The sequence below is a fragment of the Lissotriton vulgaris genome, chromosome 8 (assembly GCF_964263255.1).
Source record: "Lissotriton vulgaris chromosome 8, aLisVul1.2, whole genome shotgun sequence".
NCBI classification, from domain to species: domain Eukaryota; kingdom Metazoa; phylum Chordata; class Amphibia; order Caudata; family Salamandridae; genus Lissotriton; species Lissotriton vulgaris.
Genome location: NC_141696.1, coordinates 466,030,278 through 466,049,037, shown reverse-complemented (window position 1 = coordinate 466,049,037; position 18,760 = coordinate 466,030,278). Strand labels below are relative to the sequence as shown.

The 18,760-nt window shown below is 44.2% G+C and overlaps 1 protein-coding gene across 3 annotated transcripts in view; it reads left to right on the top strand.

The window, feature by feature from the left end:
- LOC147697185 (interleukin-5 receptor subunit alpha-like) overlaps positions 1–18,760 on the top strand; it is a 360,931-nt gene that overhangs the window by 203,818 nt on the left and 138,353 nt on the right. For all 3 annotated transcript variants that reach the window (XM_086934250.1, XM_086934252.1, XM_086934251.1), the window contains one exon: positions 4,553–4,676. In XM_086934250.1, coding sequence (XP_086790376.1) covers positions 4,553–4,676 — 124 coding nt within the window. The remainder of the gene's footprint in view (positions 1–4,552; positions 4,677–18,760) is intronic.

Genomic DNA, 18,760 nt, shown 5'->3' with positions numbered 1-18,760 from the left:
CATATTTGATTTTTTGGCTACATTTTGAGTCTTTCAAAGGTAGGAAAAATGTAGGTTTCATAAGAATCTTTCCCAATATGTAACATCACATTTACCCACAGAGAATGGATAAAAACCCTTGATACATCAGCCCCCTTTCTAGTGAGACAGTATTGATAGTAGGTGAATTGCCAACACCCCAGGCTTTAACACTCAATGCAAGGTATAGTGACAGGTATATGTGAAAAGAGTGCAGTCACAAAGCATCTGGGATACAGACATTTAGAAAACATGGAACTCAGTGTCACTCGGAATGCTGCTGCAAACATTTCTTTACCAAGTTCAACAAAGATTGGAGTGATTTTGTTTGTATTTGCAGTGATTCAGCGACATGAAAAAGTTTGGGTTGACACTCAAAATCGATACCTGAGCTGAAGTACTTTCCTGTAAGAGATCCTTGCCACTTGTTAGTTGAAATGCTGAAAGCATCTTTACAATTTTCAGAGTTAGTGAAGAATGCTATTGACTTTTTAGTCCATTCTGGTGCACTGTTTTGTTATGCACAGAAACTAATACGCACATTTTGTGCTATGTCTGGCATCAAAGAACAAATTCCAATTGTGTCACTTTTTCTGGTGGTTCTCAGTCCTAGAGGTCATGAATGTCATATTATCCATGCGGCAACCGTTTACAGAACTTTTGCTGAGTGATGATGCCAAAGGCAAGAAATGTGAGGATCTTTGGTCACATATTGATAGTGATTTGAAAAAAAGTACACTCTACTGCATTCTTAGATTTTTACAGGAAAGCAAGACAAAAAAAAATAGAGTCTGAAAACACCCTTGTCTACCAAGTGTTCAGCATAATTGGTGTAGATGTGAAACATCTCCTTGAGAGAAGGCTGGGCGACAATTTTAGTGACTTTGGCAATGCAACATATTCCACGTTAGAGTGCTTACCCTTTGGTAAGCAAAGAAATGTTGAGGAGCAATTCAGGAACTTTTATTTTACAATGTATGAGAAATAGCCCTTCACCAACCATGGCATTTGAAGTTGATGAAGCCTCACTGTGGTACTCTGCACAAGTTAGAGATCCCTTCCGTAAAGGGAAATTTTCTCCGGAGTTTCAAAAGTGCTGCCTCATTTTTGACTGCTTCAATAAATCTGAGGGCATAAGCGCCCAGTTCAACGCATATGTTGCAGAACCTGTCACAGAGAATCACAATCTTCAGGTGCACCAGTATTGGAATGGATAGCTATGTCAGTGATAAAAACTGAAAACAAGAAAGCCTACACATTTGATACTGAGGATGAAACTTGAGGTATTCTATCTATTGACGTTGCCCTGGTAAGGCGCTGGACAGATGTATCTTACCAGCTTCTATCATTCTCTGTCATGTTAGGGTTGAGGGCATGCAATGGCCACACCCCTATGAACCACACAGCGTCCCATTCTTTAAATCTACCTGTGATGTTAGTAGGATAGAAAACATAATGATAGCCCTTCCAACTTGGCACAAGGTAGCCGATATGAGGGTGTTACCTAGATCTAACAGCATCCACAACGCTCTACATTGCGCCCTGAACATTCTCCTTAGCCTGCCTGAGCTGATCTTCTCTTCACGTGCCATAGATCTGATACACTCTAATGATGGGAAGAGCATTAAATGGAAAAAAGTGACCCCCCCCCCCCACTGTGATCTTAGGGGTAAAATTAACAGGGTGCTACTGAAAGCCACTACCAAGCTTACATTCCTCAGAAAGTAGATTGCATGCAATGCCAGTGATACACAATACACTATTTAGTACACTGGGTAAGTGCTTTACATCCTGTCACACTAACACATGCAGTACTCCTAAACCTACTCGCATCAAGATTGCAGTAGGGTGAAATCTAAATAGTGGGAGGGCATATACCTGCCATTAGAGTTTTAGGTAACAATATAAGCAGATTCAATGAAAAGCTTAGAACAACTGGCACACCCTGCTCTGGGAAGACTTTCAAGAGGCCGCAGTTAAAAAGGTCTCAATGAAATTCTGGCGACTGGTAACCAATAAAGGGTAAAGCTCTAGAACTCGCCTAACTAATTCCTGGAGACCTGGCAAAAATACTTGACAGATCTCTATGGTCCCACTCCGGTCAAGAGCTTTAGTGAATAAATCCCACAGATTATCTGCCCCTTCATCCTGCTCAATCATTATAGGCATAAGCGAGACAGTGAAGGCAATTAGGTCCACATCCACAGGTAAAGCTGCTGGGCCAGATAGAGTTCAGGGGGACTTGTTCCTATCCGATATTGAGTGCTGGGCCAGATATATAAACCCAATATCCACCCTTGTACTAGCCAGGATGGAAATCTTGCAAAGCTGGAAGGGGGCGTAAATTGTCCCTTTACACAAGATAGGCCAAAGGCACTCCCCCGTAACCTATAGACCTATTAGTCCTAATGTAATCCAAAACGTATCCTGTACCAGCTTGAGCAATGGATACAAGAATATGGGGCTTTGTCTTACCTACAAGTGGCGTTTAGAAGTCAGACGAGCACTATCGTCCAGATCTTCAGGTTCACAGCAATATATTGGAAGACTGCCTTACTTGAAAGATTGCACCTAGATCTGGTTTTTGTGGTCCTGAAAACCCTTTTTGCCTTGCTTCCTCGCTCCAAGACTGTGGGATATCTTAAAAGGCACCTGGATGGTAGCAAACCTCGTATATATTATTAGGTGCCTACATCAGGATACTTAGGCACAGGTCTGCTGGGACCTAGGGGTGAATTAACAGATCAGATCCATAAAGGCCCACACCACGGGTGCATCCTCGCCCCCTCTTTGTTCTCCCTATACTTAAATGGTGTGGTTGCCTATTTGGAAGTGTATGACTGATGCACCTAAGTTTGCAGGTAGGAAGATCCCCCTGATCGTATTTGCTGATGATAGGCTCCTAATCTCTAAGACCCCAAGAGGTCTCCAAACACTGGTTAAAAGATTTGGGGCCTTCTGCGACGAAAGAGGGCTGGTGATCAATCATGTCAAAACTACATTTATGACCATCAACCCACACAGGCCCTTCACTGGCTCTATGACTCTTCATGGTGTCCCATTAGAAAAAGTAACAGATTTTAATTACATAGGATTAACGCTATCCAAAAAGATGTCCTGGACTACTCAGGTTAAAAAAGCACCCTAAACCAGACACATCACACCACAGCCATTCTTAGACCATATAGATCTTCCAAAATCAAGCATGCCTCACCTGTTATAAAACATTACAGGGCCAAGGCAGAGACTAGCATGCTCTATGGGGGAGGGATTTGGGGATGCACAAGCATAACTGAATTCAGTACAGCTGAAAACAACTTCCTACGTACAATAGTTAATCTTCCTAAGAGCACCACACTAGTGCACTTGTTATGAGACTTGGGCCTTGAGCCTGTAGCTTCCAAAAGCCCAGATATGGCCTCTTCTCTTTTGGCATAGTCATAAGTACACTTGCAATAATTGAATATTATCATGCCCTTAAGGACATAATGGCCGTAGACAAATCCTGCACTGTTAAATGTCTATGGTATGCGAAAGAACGCCTGACAGAACTAGACTTGGGTGAATATTGGGATGATGGTTCTCCACCTCTTTCAAGGGTAGCACTGAAGGACTCTTTTCGCAAATAGAAGTGGGAGAAAGATATGTATAGGGTGAACTGTGGTTCTCTCACCAATGCATGCAGAAATTGAGCCCCTCCTTATTATATTTGGTTGCCCCGCGAGCCAGAAATCTATTTCTCAAGTTGCGATATGGTACTCTTCCAGTGTTATCTTTTACCTCAAAGTGGCATTCCAATATCAGTGCTAACTCAACGTGCCCGGTATAACTCCAGGTAGAAGAGACCTTACTGCACTTTAATTTTTTCAGCCCAGGTTAAATTAGCCCTTGGAAAAATTGGACCTTTTCGATATGCATACAGATGGGATGCAGGCACTGAAACCAGGGAATCTGTTGTATGTGTTGTGGCCAAATATCTTCAAGAGAGCTGGGCCATTAGGGCTAAACCTATGAACTAATGCATGTTGGTTCTCTCTCTCATTTTTTCAAATCCCTATTTTGTATGTGTTTCATTTCAAGGTTTTAATTTTTTCTTCTTTTATTATGGTGGATGTAAATTCTAATTTACGATTTTCGGGCTCAACATAACTGTACACATCATATTTTAATCTGTTTTTAAAATATGTATGTCTAGTATGAATTTTACTCTTTGTTGTGTTACTGCCTGTGGTGATACACCTGATTTTATGTTTTTACAACCGAATAAAGTAATTTTGATATTTATGTTAAGAAACTATATTTTTGTATGTTTTTTAACGATATTAGTGTGAAACGAAATTTTTGTGTGATATTTTTGTACTTACCAGTGTAAGAATAGGGAAATAATATTTTTGTAAATAATATTCTTGACTCAATATTTTTGTTACACAGTATTGTTGATTACCATATTGTGTCAGTGATTCAATGAAAGCAGTCAGATCAAATGGTTGAATTATCCAATCACACACTTTCCCGTATTTTTATTCTCTTATAGGTGACATCTAAGCATATGAGTGATAATGAATCATTATGTAAAGGTCTGTCATTCAGAGTGAAACCTGAAATCCGTGGTAAATGTTCAGGAAACTATTCAGAAGAAATTCATTATATTCCAGAAGGTAAGATGGGCGCAGGTTAATTAACAACCCAATTCAAGTATTGTCACTTTTTAAACGAGTACTGCTACTCTTAATGGTGCTTATGGGGAGTCTAAAGATAAAGACTGAGGGCCAGATATATCAAGCCTTTTTCCCATTCGCAAATTGGCCGATTCTCAGAATCGGCCTGTTTGCGAATGGCAAAAACCCTTTTGGGATAGATCATCCCAAAAGGCCATAACAAAATAAGCAATCGCAAAATTTACGATTCCCTATTTTGTGAAAGCATTTAAGGAATCGCTAATTGGGATTCCTTGAATACAATTTTGGGAGCACCCACAATTTGCGATTGGGCCTTGAGGAATCGCAAATTATCACCAACTTCAAGTTGGATGTAATTTGCCATTTCCTAGGAAAATGCGCTTTTTTTGCATTTTTAAAAGTGCCATGTGGCGCACATACATTCCTTTAAGGCATGTATGTTTGCCACATGTGCACACATGCATATTTCAGGGGTGCAACAGGGTGTCTGCTTCATAATTAAGTGCTCAATGCGCTTTTTAAGTTTATCATTTAGACTTGTCAGTCACCCAAGTTAGAATGGTAAAAGAAAAGAAAATGGCCTGTATGTGTCATTAGCCATATGTATGCACACGACAAATGCATATTTGTACGCACATGTCGGTCATCTTACAATGGTACCCATGATCGGTGCTGCATAGGTCGTGACGCGGTGCAGCCATTTTAGTTTTTTTACTCTTTCATTCCAACATGTGCGAGGTAAACAAAACAAATACAGAGCCAATGCAATGAAGCAGTGGTAAAGCCAATAGGTCGCACTCATCTTCTAAAGGCAATACATATGGACTTTGCCAATGATTGTTTAGAATGGTACCCATGTATATTTCAACATATAGTCTTAGCAGTTTTTGTCACTTTCTTCCTTAATATTGCTAGATCATCACTTCTTGTCCAAGGTATTCCACAGCCTCCAATGCCACAGGTCTTGGAGGAAGGCTCTTTCTTCTTCTGTAGGCATGCAGTAGCTAGCTTAGTTACCCCCAGGCAATGCCACAGCACAGCTCTATCATTTTGTGTGATCCCTCTCATGCCCTGTGGTCACAGTGCTGGCAATTCCATTCCTGCAAATACTGAAAAGGATATCCCAGAATAATCTTTACAGCTGCTAGAACTTTCCAAGATAGAATCAATCCAGGGCAGGCATACCATACTGAGAAGGGGTCGCCATTCTGTCCCAATCCTGACTGATGGCTAAAATTAGGGCATATTTGATTTAGCGTTGTGCGAACATAATACTAGTATGCAGCAATTTATAATGAATCTCTTTATTTTGGGTTTCGATCGTGCTGTTAACCATGTCTTTAGGAAAGGTCTCCCAGTCCTTGCGTGAAATACTTCTCCAAGACATTGCTCCTATTTTAAATAAAATGCCCAAGGGAATGTCTGTCGCGCATCCCACAGGCCCAATGTTGAGCTTGGATATCACGCCATTGGGTCTGGAGATGGAGGAAAACAAATTCTCAAATTGTGTTTTTTCCCTGGTCATTGTTGCCCGTAAATGATGGTGCTGTGACACCCACAGAAGCTACCCTTAAACCTCAGAAGAATGGGTAAAGTCCCCACAAGTAAATTAGGATCTACCGTAAGCTCTGCAAAACGATTCTTACCCTGATAATGACCCTCTAAAATTTCTTCTAAGGGTGGGTCGCAATTTCGTCAACAGTAATGAGCATAAAGACAGCTTATTAGGAAGTTGGTAAACCAGAAGCTGTTGATTCAAAATAATTGATTTATTCAGCGCTATGGTTAGTTATTCAATGTATTAGCCCTACAACTGACCAACCTATTGTCTACTGCCTAATTCATGACCACATTATTGCCTTTTATCACTATTCACTTGCACCATGTGATTACTTTATCTCACAGAGCACCATTTTTGCTTGCTGTAGTTCATTTTGTATATATTTGGAGATTGAGTTTCTAAATGGCTTTGTATATGAAGTATAATTGCATATTATATAGGTCACATGATATTGTATTTATATTTGTTTGTTTGATTAGATTATTTTAGAATTATCAATTGTTTTTTATTATTATGATAAATGAAACATAGGAGGACCTTTGCTGTTTGCTAATAATAGATGAAGGTGCAGCATCAGCGTTGCACTTACTAGTAGTTCAGCTCTTCCCCGTCTCCAATTTTAACTCTTGTTCACATCTTCAAGGATGTGACAGTGTCCCTGCAAAAAATGTATCATATGATCCTATTTCACCAAGCCCTGGGGTAAAGTCAAGGCTGAAGTGGTGGGTGTGTGGTGTGATGAATAGGAGGTAAGCCTGCTAACAGCTTCCCAGAGCTTTAATACCATACACCTGAGGTGCTATGATACACATCAGGTGGATGCCTATACGTTTGTAGCCATGCTCTATCTCAGACAAATCAGTCTATAATTTCTCGCTCCATATGGACCCATATAGTGTCTATTGGTTTCTTTCACAGACCAATCGACCAATAGACTTATTGGTAGTACAGTTTAAAATTATGTAGAAATATCCACCCTCCGTACAGCTTAAGTCATTGTAAGTTTTTTAGAAGGACTCTAGTTCCAAACCCCTTCTAGATAAACTGTGAAATAGAGTTTGGCAAAGGCCTCAAAAAACGCCTTATCAACAGTACTTGGCAAGGCCTGAAAAAATTATGTTCATTTTATCTGCGTCCATTCTTCTGAAGGGGCTAGAAAGCGAAGGGTCCATCTTCTCAGATCTCTGCATATGTCAGCTTCTAGAGAATGGTAGTTGGCCTAGAAAAGTAAGTCAATTTGTTGGAGTTGCATCTGAGTTTTCAATAGCATCTCCTCTGTCTAGAGTCAGGTTTATCATTTCTGATTTCCCTATGTTTATTTTGTACCTCACCACTTTTTCAAAGGACATTAGGTGTAGGGGTTAGTGAAGTCTCATTTTGTAACTGTTTCCACTGATTTGCATCTGCTTACCCGAATACAAAAAAGCTTGATATGCAAGCAGAATACCCTACAGCACATGAATTCCTCATTCTGTGCAGTTGTAAATGCACGGAATGAGGAATTCTTGTAGCATTCACCAATGTTAGGGGCCGGACAATGCATTTACCTTGAGGGTAATTGCAATAAGTTAATTCCATTGACTGGGACTGTGCCTAAAACCAAGTTCTAATGCAGGGGAGCAAATTGCTGCCTCCTGCCTCATGGCGCATCAGGAAGGCCCTGAAGGCAGGTGCTGCACGCAGGGGTCCTTGCTGGGGAATTTATGTTGTTGCTATGTTCTGTTATTATTAATATTACTTATTAAGTGTGGTATTCACAGAGGGTTCTTGGCTCTAACAATAATTCCTGAGAAATAAAGACCAATTTTTTTCATTGATTGAATAAGTAGGATTTTAAAAAGTCTTCTGAACCACACCAGGTCTTCTTCATCCCAAAGATAATTCAGCAGAGAATGCAAAATGTTACTGTTACAAAGTGAACTGGAACCAGGTAAGTGAAGAACTCCTTTATTACGCCCTCCGCTATGTCACCACAAGATGTTGAGCACAGGGCACAGCACACTTCAAACTTCGCCAGTCAGGCTGCTCTTCTCAACATTCCAAGGCAGCCTCTGGCTAAACAGAAGGAATGTACCAATGGGGTAGAAGGGAAAGGGGAGGCAGGGGGGGCAGGGGGAAAGGGACAAACCAACTACAAGGTTCCTAAGGGGTCCCATTATCATCAACCTGGAAAAAGAAAGGGATTACAACACATCTTCCCCCCTAAAATGCAAGGAAGAAAAGTCAAAAGTTAAGTTATTTCACCACAAAGTCTTTATGCCACTTAGGTGGAACTATAGATCTTCCGATGCAGCTCCTTTGGTGGGATGTCAAGTTTTCGGGGCCAACAGAGGTCGGGGAGCTGGTGTGAGGTGTGACTTCTGGGCTTGGGCTCCTTGCCAGGCAGTCCATGCTCCAGTTCTGCCCATTCTCAAGGATCACAGTGTTGTTTTTAATTTCAACAATTCTTTTGGGTTCATAGAACTTGGATTCATGATTCCCTGTGAGTGTGGGCTTTTTCACAGCCACCCAGTCCCCCACGGCCAACCTCTGGGGCTTGGCTCCATGCTTGTAGTGTACTGGTCTTTGTACTTGTCCTGATGAGAAGCTATTTTGGATTTGACATTGTCAAACGAGTGTGCTGTCTCCTCTCCCCCCCCCCAATCCAGTTAGGGAAGGATTTGGTACTAGGTTTTCTCCTCCTGAGTGATGAGAACTGGGAGATAGCCGTGATAAGGTTTAGAGTTGTGTGGTACACCCAGAGCATATCTTGCAGTGCACGTTCAACAGGTAGATGGTTGATACATGCTAGTTGTATGTTTTCTTCACCATTCCGTTTACTCTTTTGACTAGGTCATTGGCCCGGGGGCAGTATAGAGAAGTTTTTAGATGGGTAATGGCCAAGGGACAGAAAGCTGGTCATGGCTGACAAGGTGATCTGAACTCCATTGTCCGTGACCAGGGTGGACGGGATTCCTTCATTAGCAAAAGTATTGCGCAGAAAGTTGGTGAGTGATTCAGTAGTGATTTGATTCACCATTTTGGTGACGACCCAGTGTGAGTGATAGTCGGTTATGATGAATGCAAATCTTTTGATGACACCTCTTTTATTGATAGGGCCGATGATGTCCAGTGCGAGTTTCTCCCACGGTTTGTTTGGAATAGAAACCGAGGAGAGGGGTGCCTTCTGCGTGTGCTTAGTCTTGTCACTGTTCGCGCAGATGGTGCAGTTCTTGACTTTGGTTTCAACCATTGAGTCCATGTTTGGAAACCAATAATGCTCCCTAAGTCTAGTTTTAGTAAGGCTTCTCCCTAGGTGACCCTCGTGGACAAGGTCTATTATTTTATCTCTCAACCCTTCGGGGGGGTATGATCTTGTTGTTTCTCCATATGTAATCGTCATGTAAGTTGATTTCGTGCCTGATTTCCCAAAATTTTTAAGTTCTTGACTCACCTCTTTGCGAGTATTTGGCCAACCTCGTAGAGTGTATTCTTTGAGAAGAGTTAGAGTATCATCTTGGTTTAGGTTCTCCACCCATTCATTATTGTTTATCCTAGAAGAATGAACTAGTAAAATGGGAAATTCAGGAGTTTCAAAGTTTACACCAGTTCTAATGGTGCCCTTGAGAGGAAATCAGCGGCAGTGTTGAGGTTGCCCGCAACATATTCCAGTTTGAAGACAAAACTTTTAAGGCCCAGGATCCATTTCGCCACTCTGGGTGTGCTGTTAGTGGCACCTTTGGGACTGAATATGTAGGTGATGGGTTTATGGTCGGGCGGATGGTGAACTTTATCCACCATAAATAGAACTTGAAGTGTTTTATCACCCAGAAGCAGGACAGGGCTTCTCTCTCCACTACAGAGTAGTTTCTCTCTGAGTCGTTGAGTGTGCGGGAGGCAAAGGCTACTATGCGTTCTTTTCCTCCAATGACCTGAGAGAGAGTGGCACCCAGACCTTTGTTGCTGGCGTCAGTGGTAAGAATTGTCTTTCTACAAGGGTCGAAATTGCATATTTGGGGGGCACTTAGGATACTTTTTTAATCTTATCAAATGCCACTTGGTGCTTCTTTAGCCATTGGTAAGGCGTATGGTTTCTAATGAGTTCCCTAAGGTCATTGGAGGGGTCGGCAAAGTTCTTAACATATTTGGCCATGTATTCGGCCAGACCTAGGAAGGATAGCAATTCTTGTTTGTTGGTTGGAGAATGAGCTTTTTCAACGGCATCAAGGAGGCTAAGTTTGGGTTTGAATCTGCCCCTGGATAGGGTGTGCCCAAGGTAATCAACAGTTCCCACCCCGTTTTGGCATTTCTCTTCTTTAAGTGTAAGACCCGGCTCTTTGAATCTTTCGAGGGCCGTTCTGAGAGAGTCTTGTTTTTCGGGTGTGGCACCATATATCAAGATATCGTCTTGGAAGCACAAGGTTTTGGGCACTCCTTCCAAAATGTGCTGCATTATTTTTTGGAATACGGCTGCTGTTGAGGCGAGCCCAAACGGCTTCCTGAGGAACATGTATGACCCCAGCGGAGTAGTAAAGGCAGTTAATTCTCTGGAGTAGAGGTGTGATTCTACCTGGTGGTAAGCACTTGAAAAGTCTAGTACACTAAAGCAGGTGGCTTCCCCATGGTACTTAAAACCTCGTGGATACGTGGAAATGGGTGTCTTTCAATGATGATGTTATCATTAAGGTCTCTGAGGTCGATGCATAATCTAATGTCATTCCCATGGGCTTTCTTGGCGATGACCACAGGAGCGACCCATGCGGTGCAATCCACCTGTTGTATAACATTTAGGGACTGTAGTCTGGCCAGTTCAGCTTTAAGGGGTTCCCACATAAGGTGAGGTATAGGCCTCGTTTTGTGTGCAATGGTTTTGGCATTCGGTTTCAATTTTATTCTGTGTTGGAAATTCTTAAGGAGCCCTAGATCGGAAGAGAACACATCAGGGAACTCTTTGACAAAGGTTTTACCCTGGGTGGATGAATGTTAGGGTCCAACTTTATGCCTAATTCTTTTAGATGTTGCCAACCGAGAAGATTGGACACCTCAAAGGGATAGATTCTCTGGTGTAGCTGCTGGGAGAAATGTCAGGTTTTATTAAATCACTTTCTTTACAGAAGTTCATGTTGTTGAAATCAGAAATGTTCACAAAAGTAAAGCGGGAACAGGAATCCGCAAACATGTTGATTTTCTTGCCACCCAACCCAATTTTGCATTGTGGGTAATTTATTTGATTGACAGTGCTGGAGTCTTGAACTTGGAGGATAATTTTCTTACATAACTGAATTTTGGACTTAGGAATAACCACCGCACTGTTTTGTTTACTGTGGCAAACTCTAGCGAGGTGGCATTTCTTATTGCACTTCTTGCAAATAGCTGATATGGCTTGGCAATTAGGTTTGTTGGCAAGGTGGTTGCTGCTACCACAATGGTAACATTTAAGTTTGTTAGGGTTGTTGTCACAAGTAAAGTTGGGGTTTTTTGCATTTTTAATTTTGCAAATAGTGTTTTCATTGATGGCATCAACAGTTTCTGATTCCACAATTTCCGACACCTGGCTTTGGGCTGAGTGGGAGTATTTGGGTAGAACAGGATTGGGTCTGATCTCTTTCATGGAGAGGGTGGTATGTTCAATAGATTTAGCCAACTCAATCGCTTCTTGTAAATTAGGTTGTTTTTGCAGCAATTTTTCTTGGATTTTACAATTATTGGTGCACCTCACCATTTGGTCCCTAATAAGAGAGTCGTGGAGATCTCCAAATTGGCATACTTCGCTTAGATCTCTCAGGACAGCTAAGTAGATGGAAATACTGTCATGTCTTCCTTGGGCCCTACAAAAGAATTTGTGGCATTCCAGCACAATGTTGATTTTGTCTCTGAAAAGTATATCCAATTTTATTAAAGATGCTTCAAAAGCATCTCCATCTTCTTCTAGGTCCGGTTCTGGTAGAGTATCAAAGACTTTCCTCCCATGGGTACCCAGATTGTGAAGCAGGATGTGTTGTTTTCTTAAGGCACTGATTTTTTCCCCCCCAATGGCGATCAGGTATGACTCAAAAATCTTGACCCACTCTTTCCAAGGGAGGTTGGGTTCACCACATTCATTTAGGAAAGGTGGGGACTGGGTCATGCTTGCAGCAGCCATGTTGGGAAGAACAACACAGAGAGGCAACCCCGGAGGAAGAGGAACTTGCCAGAAGTGGATTACTGGAACGTTCAGTTGTAAAGACTGAAAGAAACGATGCTAGATGCAGGCAACCAAAAGGTATACAATGGATAGGTGTGCGTGTCACTGCAAATTGTTGTAGCAGGTTAGGTGAGAGAGCCCAGGAGATGACACACAAAATATTATGAAGTGTGCATAGCACTGCAGAGAGGTTAGCATCAGGGAAGAGCAAGAGTGTGTCACTGAAGAACCTGAGACACGCAAAATGGTGTGTGTGTCACCGGTGGTGTTCATAACTGGATGGACAGCTGAGCAAAGTACTAGAAGTAAAAAAAAACAAGGTGTAAGCTGTGCCAGTCAGCAGTGAGCACACTGGCAGAGAAACCCAGGTAACATCCATCCAGCACTGGAAGACCAAGGTTGATGAAAAACTCCTTGATAAGCTGTGCCTGTCAGCGTGGATGAGGCTGGGTGATATATATCCAGCAATGGAAGGACGAGGCAGATGAAAATACTTTGTGAAAGCTGTACTCGCCACAGGGGCTGAGGGGAAAGCAAGAGGGTGGTGCCGTGAAGAATGAGGAGGAGTGGTACAGGCAGGAGCAAGTCTAAAGACACACCTCAGAGTGTCACTGGAGACCGATAGAATAAGTGTGCAGGCGGTCCGGAGGAGTGGAGGAAGGGCGTGAAGATGATCCGGAGGGTGTGGTCCTGTCACCTCAGAGGTGACAGGAACTCCGGAACAAGGAAGTGGCAGAGCAGAGCAGTTGTATACTGAGAAATCACCAGTGGCAGAGTCAGAAACAGAAGCGAGGGAAGCCAAAAGGAACCAAAGTAAGATGCTCAGTTTCACAGCTGGAAGCAAACCCGGTCTCCTACAGGCTGTCCGGGAGTAATGGGCTAGATAGTACCTTGACCTTGTGGGCCACAAGGTGAAAGCTTGACTCAATGTGGTGGGTGGTGGCAGAATGCAGAAGGGAAGGAGAGCCATCCAGCTCCATTACGCAGACCAGTTGTCACCAGTGTTACAAAGTGAACTGGAACCAGGTAAGTGAAGAACTCCTTTATTACGGCCTCTGCTATGTCACTGCAAGATGTTGAGCACAGGGCACAGCACACTTCAAACTTCGCCAGTCAGGCTGCTCTTGTCAAACCAACTGCAAGGTTCCTAAGGGGTCCCATTATCATCAACCTGGAAAAAGAAAGGGATTACAACAGTTACCTATGGCAACCAAAATCAATTTGACTCCAGATCTTACTGTTCTAGTTTTAGGCATGTTTTCAAGAGACTGAGAGGCACATCTACTATTGTTTAGGACAGCAATCTAAGTTGATATGCTGCATTGCCTAAAACGATTGAGAAAAGGGGGTGGTGATGAACAGAGTGTGTGAATTAAGCAGACCACTTTTACCCAGTCCAAAGATCAGGGCTTGATCCATCACCGTTTTTTAGCTCACTGCACCATCCCAGCTCAGAACCTGGCTACATGCAAATTAGTCTGACCCTGGCCCAGTGCATCATGGGAACAGGGCAGACCAAACTACCAAGCCAATTCTTATACTAGGAAGGAAACAAGCTTCCGGGAACCGGTTTCTGGCATTTCAGCCGTCTTCGGCCCGGCTTGCTTGAATCCTGATGGTGCAATGAGCAAGGGACTCACATCTGAGTATACCCTTCCACGCTTATGGTGGACAAAAACGATTCAGAAAAGGGGGTGGTGATGAACAGAGTGTCTGAATTAAGCAGACCACTTTTACCCAGTCCAAAGATCAGGGCTTGATCCATCACCGTTTTTTAGCTCACTGCACCATCCCAGCTCAGAACCTGGCTACATGCAAATTAGTCTGACCCTGGCCCAGTGCATCATGGGAACAGGGCAGACCAAACTACCAAGCCAATTCTTATACTGGGAAGGAAACAAGCTTCCGGGAACCGGTTTCTGGCATTTCAGCCGTCTTCGGCCCGGCTTGCTTGAATCCTGATGGTGCAATGAGCAAGGGACTCACATCTGAGTATACCCTTCCACGCTTATGGTGGACAAAAACGATTCAGAAAAGGGGGTGGTGATGAACAGAGTGTCTGAATTAAGCAGACCACTTTTACCCAGTCCAAAGATCAGGGCTTGATCCATCACCGTTTTTTAGCTCACTGCACCATCCCAGCTCAGAACCTGGCTACATGCAAATTAGTCTGGCCCTGGCCCAGTGCATCATGGGAACAGGGCAGACCAAACTACCAAGCCAATTCTTATACTGGGAAGGAAACAAGCTTCCGGGAACCGGTTTCTGGCATTTCAGCCGTCTTCGGCCCGGCTTGCTTGAATCCTGATGGTGCAATGAGCAAGGGACTCACATCTGAGTATACCCTTCCACGCTTATGGTGGACAAAAACGATTCAGAAAAGGGGGTGGTGATGAACAGAGTGTCTGAATTAAGCAGACCACTTTTACCCAGTCCAAAGATCAGGGCTTGATCCATCACCGTTTTTTAGCTCACTGCACCATCCCAGCTCAGAACCTGGCTACATGCAAATTAGTCTGGCCCTGGCCCAGTGCATCATGGGAACAGGGCAGACCAAACTACCAAGCCAATTCTTATACTGGGAAGGAAATAAGCTTCCGGGAACCGGTTTCTGCCATTTCAGCCGTCTTCGGCCCGGCTTGCTTGAATCCTGATGGTGCAATGAGCAAGGGACTCACATCTGAGTATACCCTTCCACGCTTATGGTGGACAAAAACGATTCAGAAAAGGGGGTGGTGATGAACAGAGTGTCTGAATTAAGCAGTCCACTTTTACCCAGTCCAAAGATCAGGGCTTGATCCATCACCGTTATTTATCTCACTGTACCATCCCAGCTCAGAACCTGTCTACATGCAAATTAGTCTGACCCTGGCCCAGTGCATCATGGGAACAGGGCAGACCAAACTACCAAGCCAATTCTTATACTGGGATGGAAACAAGCTTCCAGGAACCGGTTTCTGGCATTTCAGCCGTCTTCGGCCCGGCTTGCTTGAATCGTGATGGTGCAATGAGCAAGGGACTCACATCTGAGTATACCCTTCCACGCTTATGGTGGACAAAAACGATTCAGAAAAGGGGGTGGTGATGAACAGAGTGTCTGAATTAAGCAGACCACTTTTACCCAGTCCAAAGATCAGGGCTTGATCCATCACCGTTTTTTAGCTCACTGCACTATCCCAGCTCAGAACCTGGCTACATGCAAATTAGTCTGACCCTGGCCCAGTGCATCATGGGAACAGGACAGACCAAACTACCAAGCCGATTCTTATACTGGGAAGGAAACAAGCTTCCGGGAACCGGTTTCTGGCATTTCAGCCGTCTTCGGCCCGGCTTGCTTGAATACTGATGGTGCAATGAGCAAGGGACTCACATCTGAGTATACCCTTCCACGCTTATGGTGGACAAAAACGATTCAGAAAAGGGGGTGGTGATGAACAGAGTGTCTGAATTAAGCAGACCACTTTTACCCAGTCCAAAGATCAGGGCTTGATCCATCACCGTTTTTTAGCTCACTGCACCATCCCAGCTCAGAACCTGGCTACTTGCAAATTAGTCTGACCCTGGCCCAGTGCATCATGGGAACAGGGCAGACCAAACTACCAAGCCAATTCTTATACTGGGAAGGAAACAAGCTTCCGGGAACCGGTTTCTGGCATTTCAGCCGTCTTCGGCCCGGCTTGCTTGAATCTTGATGGTCCAATGAGCAAGGGACTCACATCTGAGTATACCCTTCCACGCTTATGGTGGACAAAAACGATTCAGAAAAGGGGGTGGTGATGAACAGAGTGTCTGAATTAAGCAGACCACTTTTACCCAGTCCAAAGATCAGGGCTTGATCCATCAACGTTTTTTAGCTCACTGCACCATCCCAGCTCAGAACCTGGCTACATGCAAATTAGTCTGACCCTGGCCCAGTGCATCATGGGAACAGGGCAGACCAAACTACCAAGCCAATTGTTATACTGGGAAGGATCAAGCTTCCGGGAACCGGTTTCTGGCATTTCAGCCGTCTTCGGCCCAGCTTGCTTGAATCCTGATGGTGCAATGAGCAAGGGACTCACATCTGAGTATACCCTTCCACACTTATGGTGGACAAAAACGATTCAGAAAAGGGGGGTGGTGATGAATAGAGTGTCTGAATTAAGCAGACCACTTTTACCCAGTCCAAAGATCAGGGCTTGATCCATCACCGTTTTTGAGCTCACTGCACCATCCCAGCTCAGAACCTGGCTACATGCAAATTAGTCTGACCCTGGCCCAGTGCATCATGGGAACAGGGCAGACCAAACTACCAAGCCAATTCTTATACTGGGAAGGAAACAAGCTTCCGGGAACCGGTTTCTGGCATTTCAGCCGTCTTCGGCCCGGCTTGCTTGAATCCTGATGGTGCAATGAGCAAGGGACTCACATCTGAGTATACCCTTCCACGCTTATGGTGGACAAAAACGATTCAGAAAAGGGGGTGGTGATGAACAGAGTGTCCGAATTAAGCAGACCACTTTTACCAAGTCCAAAGATCAGGGCTTGATCCATCACGTTTTTTAGCTCACTGCACCATCCCAGCTCAGAACCTGGCTACATGCAAATTAATCTGACCCTGGCCCAGTGCATCATGGGAACAGGGCAGACCAAACTACCAAGCCAATTCTTATACTGGGAAGGAAACAGTCTTCCGGGAACCGGTTTCCAGCATTTCAGCCGTCTTCGGCCCGGCTTGCTTGAATCCTGATGATGCAGTGAGAAAGGGACTCATGTCTGAGTATACCCTGCCACACCTATAGTGGCCAAAAACGATTCAGAAAAGGGGGTGGTGATGAACAGAGTGTCTGAATTAAGCAGACCACTCTTACCCAGTCCAAAGATCAGGGCTTGATCCATCACCGTTATTTATCTCACTGTACCATCCCAGCTCAGAACCTGTCTACATGCAAATTAGTCTGACCCTGGCCCAGTGCATCATGGGAACAGGGCAGACCAAACTACCAAGTCAATTCTTATACTGGGAAGGAAACAAGCTTCCGGGAACCGGTTTCTGGCATTTCAGCCGTCTTCGGCCCGGCTTGCTTGAATCTTGATGGTGCAATGAGCAAGGGACTCACATCTGAGTATACCCTTCCACGCTTATGGTGGACAAAAACGATTCAGAAAAGGGGGTGGTGATGAACAGAGTGTCTGAATTAAGCAGTCCACTTTTACCCAGTCCAAAGATCAGGGCTTGATCCATCACCGTTATTTATCTCACTGTACCATCCCAGCTCAGAACCTGTCTACATGCAAATTAGTCTGACCCTGGCCCAGTGCATCATGGGAACAGGGCAGACCAAACTACCAAGCCAATTCTTATACTGGGATGGAAACAAGCTTCCAGGAACCGGTTTCTGGCATTTCAGCCGTCTTCGGCCCGGCTTGCTTGAATCGTGATGGTGCAATGAGCAAGGGACTCACATCTGAGTATACCCTTCCACGCTTATGGTGGACAAAAACGATTCAGAAAAGGGGGTGGTGATGAACAGAGTGTCTGAATTAAGCAGACCACTTTTACCCAGTCCAAAGATCAGGGCTTGATCCATCACCGTTTTTTAGCTCACTGCACCATCCCAGCTCAGAACCTGGCTACATGCAAATTAGTCTGACCCTGGCCCAGTGCATCATGGGAACAGGACAGACCAAACTACCAAGCCGATTCTTATACTGGGAAGGAAACAAGCTTCCGGGAACCGGTTTCTGGCATTTCAGCCGTCTTCGGCCCGGCTTGCTTGAATCCTGATGGTGCAATGAGCAAGGGACTCACATCTGAGTATACCCTTCCACGCTTATGGTGGACAAAAACGATTCAGAAAAGGGGGTGGTGATGAACAGAGTGTCTGAATTAAGCAGACCACTTTTACCCAGTCCAAAGATCAGGGCTTGATCCATCACCGTTTTTTAGCTCACTGCACCATCCCAGCTCAGAACCTGGCTACTTGCAAATTAGTCTGACCCTGGCCCAGTGCATCATGGGAACAGGGCAGACCAAACTACCAAGCCAATTCTTATACTGGGAAGGAAACAAGCTTCCGGGAACCGGTTTCTGGCATTTCAGCCGTCTTCGGCCCGGCTTGCTTGAATCTTGATGGTGCAATGAGCAAGGGACTCACATCTGAGTATACCCTTCCACGCTTATGGTGGACAAAAACGATTCAGAAAAGGGGGTGGTGATGAACAGAGTGTCTGAATTAAGCAGACCACTTTTACCCAGTCCAAAGATCAGGGCTTGATCCATCACCGTTTTTTAGCTCACTGCACCATCCCAGCTCAGAACCTGGCTACATGCAAATTAGTCTGACCCTGGCCCAGTGC